At 37.9% G+C, this 5605-nt stretch overlaps 1 protein-coding gene across 2 annotated transcripts in view; it reads right to left on the bottom strand.

Annotated features, from left to right (window-relative positions):
* Window positions 1-278: 278 nt before the first annotated feature.
* Window positions 279-5605, bottom strand: part of LOC102842852 (hemK methyltransferase family member 2-like) — an 18491-nt gene continuing 13164 nt past the window's right edge. For both annotated transcript variants that reach the window (XM_006862508.1, XM_006862507.1), the window contains 2 exons: window positions 1395-1536; window positions 279-385 (listed from right to left, as the gene is read on the bottom strand). In XM_006862508.1, the coding sequence (XP_006862570.1) occupies window positions 279-385; window positions 1395-1536 (249 nt within the window). The remainder of the gene's footprint in view (window positions 386-1394; window positions 1537-5605) is intronic.

Here is a 5605-nt window from a genome sequence, read left to right as displayed (position 1 = left end):
CAAAATGTCACACAGAAACAAATCTGTGTGAAGCACAATAAAGCAAACAATCAAAATAAGAGCTGCTTGTATATAAAAAAACGAATTTATATATAACATACATATTTACTTGTACAAATATTTCTAGAGGTCTGATTTATGAGTGGTAGGAAATACCCCATTCTTCCACCTTTGTCTACAACTTCCTGACAAGTTTTCGGATAAATCAAGAAATGACTTCAGTTTGAAAACATGCTGAATGCATTCATATTTCAGAAGTTCCTGACACTTACTGTGTGTCAGGACTTTATGAACTTGAGGACTGAAAGGATTTCTTGGCCTGCTTGCCTGGAAAGTGCAGTGGTGCCTTGTAGACCTTCAGTCTTCATTGTTTTCAAAATGTCTTCTAAAATAAAATGAAAATAAACTGTAAAATTCCATTAAATCATTTGGTGAAGTGTGTATGATCATTCAACATTTAAAGCAATGATAGACAGTTTACAAATTTTCTTCATTTGGAAAAAATATATAGCAACACATTGTCTATTAAATGAAGTTGTACTTCAGACACACTGAAACACTGCATCTTCAAGATGCTACTGAAAATACTAATCAGAGTATATGGCCTGCTTTGTAGTGGTAGCTTACCCTAGATTCAACAACAAAAAAATCAATTAAATTGTTATTATAGTAGATGCTCAGTTTGTTATTTGCTTGGCTCCAGTCCCTGTCCTATATTCTCCCTTATGGATGAAAACTGTCTGTGATGATATGGGGAAACAAGTAGTGTCTAGCTGATTTTTCCCAGGAGTATTTGAAAAAAAACCTTTCCTATTATAAATAAAACTAATAAGACTGAACTAAAAAAAAAAAATGGACTTAACTTGGAAACGCTATACAGGGTTGCTGTAAGTTGGAACTGACTCAACGGCACTTAACAACAACAATCATGATGTGATTTGAGGTCCTGAGAATATAAGGCATAAGATAAAAATCAAACAAGATGTAGAGAAAAAGAAGAAAGACTATGGTCAGTTTACTTTGGAATGAATCTAAAAACCAAGATATTAAGTCCATATAATGAGACAGCTTTCATGATAAAACTTCAGATGAATGAAAGAAAATATAGTAAAATCACCAAGGGTGTGGATAGTGGAGAGAGAACTCAGTACTAAGGGTGAGGTTTTCAGAAAATGAAATGAGAGATTTTGTGTGAATCTTTGTTTATGAATAGTGGTTAAAATGCAAGGAAAAAAACATTTTAAAAAAGACAAAAATATACCTCAAAAAAATCTCAACATGAATGTATGTATTTTTGGTAATTAATTCTATTAACAGCCGAGGATGTGATATATTTCTTTCCACATTAACCTTTGGTTTCAGTAAATACATAAAGATAAAATCATCTGTATTACCTGGATTGTTTTCTTTAATGGTAACAAGATAGAATAATCCTCTCGATGAAAGCAGATCTGCAGCCAGTGGGAAGAATCTATCCATAACTTCACGACCATTTCTGCCACCTGCCCAAGCTGCCTCTATTCCATGACTTCCCACCTATGACCAATTAGAAAGAGTGTTTCTTTGTACTAAAGTTAATTTACATTTCGGACCCAGATTATACATGAAGTCAAGAATCAAAAGCCGAATCTTTTACACAAATAATATTCACCAAACAAGTATATGCTTTGTATTTATTTAAATATTGATGAAGAGATAGCAAAGTAAAAGGCAAGCCTGGATTCTGATTACTTAGCTAATGTGACATCGGGTTAAGTTAGAAATCTTTGTTTTCTCCCTTATCTGTAAAATCAGAGAAATAATAATAAATTTTATTCACTATTAGGAATAAATGAAATATATTTAGAAGTTTTTAAGAATAGTACCCTACACGTTTTTGTTGTTAAAGGTACTGTCGCGTCAGTTCCAATTCATAGCAACCTTCTATACTCAACAGAATGAAGCACTGCCCAGTCATGTACCATCCTACTCTACACATAGAAAGAATTACAAAGTTACTAAGTTGAGGGGCATTGGTAATAGTTATACTTAATAGAATTAGAAACAAGAAGTGACAGCCTGTATTATAAGAGACCTTAGCTGAGAGTCCTGGTGTGATGCCGTAGGATAAGCACTGGACTGCTAACCGCAGTTCACACCCACCAGCTGCTCCTTGGAAATCCTATAGCAGGGTCACTATCAGTTGGAACCAACTCGGCATCATTTAACAATAACTTTGCTCAAACAAAGTTTCAAAACGTCCCACTGCATCTGGGTTTCGTCTGGATTATTTAAAGTATGAATTACACAGACCTTCTCTTAGTAATCCATTTATTATATAAAGGGCATTGAAGCAAGCAATTTTTCCCCTAAAACAATCTAATTATATTCTAGAAAGGAAACTTATGAATTTAGAAATCTTTGCCATTATATTTTGTTCCTAAAATTAAATAATATTTTAAATAAATTGCTCAAAGATTAACGTTAACATAACAACTTTCTATTTCCTTCTATGGCCTGTATACAATTACTCATTTCGCTTTTATTCATTTAACATGGCATGTATTAACCGATTACATTTTTCCTTTATCTTTATATCCATATGCATATTTAGCTTTATAAGAGATAAATATATTCATATGTGTGCTTTTAAAAAAGCTGCATTTTTTCCCTTTTAACTATTTTACTTGTCTGCTTTATTTTCCCCTCCCAACACACACACCCTTTTTCTTTTTTGTCAATGTTTTACAAAGATAGGATTATACTCTACATTCTTAATTGCATCTTGCTTTTTTCTCATTCAACAATACTTTTTAGAAATCTCTTTATGAGATTTGATATAGTTTTAATTAATTCTTTCAATGGTTATATAATATTTTGTGGGAAAATCTATTCACTGTATCCATTTGCTTAATTTCCTTTGTATCAATTTCTAATTACAAAGTGGCTTCAAAAAGTTTGTGGAAAAAACCCATTTTTTTTTGGTAAGTTTTTACTGTGAACTGAGTGATAGTTTACATGGGAGAACATCAATTGGATTTACACCATCGTTTCATTGCAATGATTACAATCTCCTCTGTGCATCATTTTTCAAAAGTATTTGCTTCCATTTCCTGTTTTTTTTTCTTTTTTTTGGGGGGGGGGATATACACAGAAACACTCAGGAATAAATAATTAATTTAAACAACCAAAGGGCACATTCTGCAAGCCTGCTTCGTGGCCGCCAGCACTCAGTCCCCCTCCTTCCATGAGTCCAGAGTCCTCAGCTGCTCCCTCTCTCCATGTCCTCATCTCTGCCTCCATCTCTGGTGTCTCTGCTTCTCTAAATAGGGTACAGTACTCTGCTTGTGCTCGTCTACTTGATGGTCCTAGGATCCTGTTTCTTGACTGTAAGATTAACTACTCCCTCCTTTTTGTTACAAAACTTCTGTCTTTACAGTTGTGAGAGTCACTATTAGTCACGATAACAATTACTCACTATTGAATCATAAGAATCTTATCTCTCTGTCTCTTTTCACCAGACCCATCTAGATAAGATGAAAACTCTTCAGTGGGGACTCACCTAATTTTCCCTGCATACTCTTAAACTAAACTCCCTCTTGAAAACCTGTAAGCTAGTCACTTCATGCCTTTATCACCCCCACATTTTAGGTAGGCAATGCCTAAGTTGCCAAAACCCATTATTCTTTAATTCCATTTTTTTCCCACAATTTTTTTGATGCTCCTTCATACTCTCATACCTGTCATAAACTTTATCAATACAACTTTTCACAGTTAACCGTATTAGGAAATTTAGAAGTTCTATTTTGCATCAAGACTTTCCTCCTGGAGACAAGACAGCCCTTTCTGGCATCCACAGACTTCCCTTTGTTTTTCTCCTGGGTTGAATTTCCACTTTTCCTGAGTTTGCTTAGTTTACTCCTTTATTTTGGTGGAGTCCATTCTCTAGATGTTGAAAGAGTCATGATGACGACACTCCTCCCCACCCCAAAACAAATACAAACCACAACAAGTCCACAAACCAACCTATGGCCACTCAGTCAATTCCAACTCACAGCGACTCTATAGGGCAGAGTTGAACTGCTCTTCAGGGTTTCTGAGATTTTATGGGAGCAGACAGTTCATCTATCCCCCAATGATTTGGACTGCCTACCTTATAGCTAGAACTGTTAAAAGGGAGTGGGAGATGAAGCTTGAACTTCTCTTACTTCACCAGGAGTCACCATTATCAATATCAGCCCAAGGCTGATTCTTACGGGGCTGAGGTCAGCCTTCTACCTTCTATTCCAAATTGGACACCAACCATCCCTTCACAACATTCAGCTGAGTTTGATAATTCATTGCAATAACCACACAGAACTCGACACCACATGCACGGTTATGAGGTGTATTAGGAATGGTGGTTGTTGAGTGCCGTGGAGTTGGTTCAGACTCACAGCGACCCTGTATAGAGTTTCCAAGGAGCAGCTAGTGGACTTGAACCACCGATCATGTAGCTGGCAGTATAGGGCTGATCCTATAGCACTACACCAGGAGTCCATTAGGGATGTTTGTTAAGTGCCATCAAGTACGTTCTGACCAACAGTGGCCCTATATAAGATTTTTGAAGAGTGGCTGGTAAGCTTGAACCGCCAACCTTGTGATTCAAGCTGACATTAGCTCACAGTGCCACATTCAAGGTCAGAAATGCTCAGGGGACAGTTCTGCCAGTCAGGGCAGCCTCTCCTCATTCATTTCTGCAGACAGGTCTCTCTCTGGTCCTTAGTTCCTTGGCCTGGCTTCTGCCCTGCTCTGGCAAGGTTACAAAACTCTTTTAGAGCTGCTGATAAAATGCTCAGAGGGCACTCCACTCTATCTCTGTGTGTAAGGATACTTAACTTCCAAATAGTAGGTGCCTGGAGGCATGCTACTCCTCAAGTGAGCTTCCTGTTCAGAAGTGGTGGTGGTGGTGATTATGTGCCGTAGAGTCGGAACTGACCCATAGAGACCCTGTACAGGGTTTCCTTGGCTGTAAATCTTTATTGGAGCAGACAGCCTCATCTTTCTCCCACGGAGCAGCTGGTAATTTTGAATTGCTGACCTTGCGGTTCACAGCCCGATTTGTAAGTACTCAGCTTTATTTGCTCTGTGGGGGCTGGGTGATCTGGCTCTTGGTTTTGCTGCTGCTGTTACTCTGCCAGTGTTACAGCTTTCTGTCCCTGGGTCATTCAATGCACACGGGTCTCAGGTTCCAAAGGGTGCTCTCCACTCCTGGCCCTTCTTCTTTGAAGTCTCCTCCTCCCCATCCGAAACAATCACAAAAGAATCATAATATCCTACTGGTATATTCTCCCACCTTCTCTTGCCTAGATCCATCAGGAAAAAAAAATCCATCTGGTGGGAGTTACAAAGACTGTGTAGACGAGCCATCTGAAGTAGTTCACTACACTGCAGCAGCCCAACGTTTAACCAGCTACACCTTTGCCAAATCTCTTGTCACTTGGCTTCATTCTGAACCCAGTTTATATGTCTCCTCAAGGATATTTAGCCATGTTTATCTGGTGCCCTCTAGAAAACCAATTAGCATCAACCACAAAGATGTCAGCTTGAGGACTAAGGTGCACCTGACCCAAGTCATGGTATTTTC

Source organism: Chrysochloris asiatica, unplaced genomic scaffold, assembly GCF_000296735.1.
Source record: "Chrysochloris asiatica unplaced genomic scaffold, ChrAsi1.0 scaffold00049, whole genome shotgun sequence".
NCBI lineage: Eukaryota > Metazoa > Chordata > Mammalia > Afrosoricida > Chrysochloridae > Chrysochloris > Chrysochloris asiatica.
This window is presented reverse-complemented; position numbering and strand designations above follow the sequence as displayed.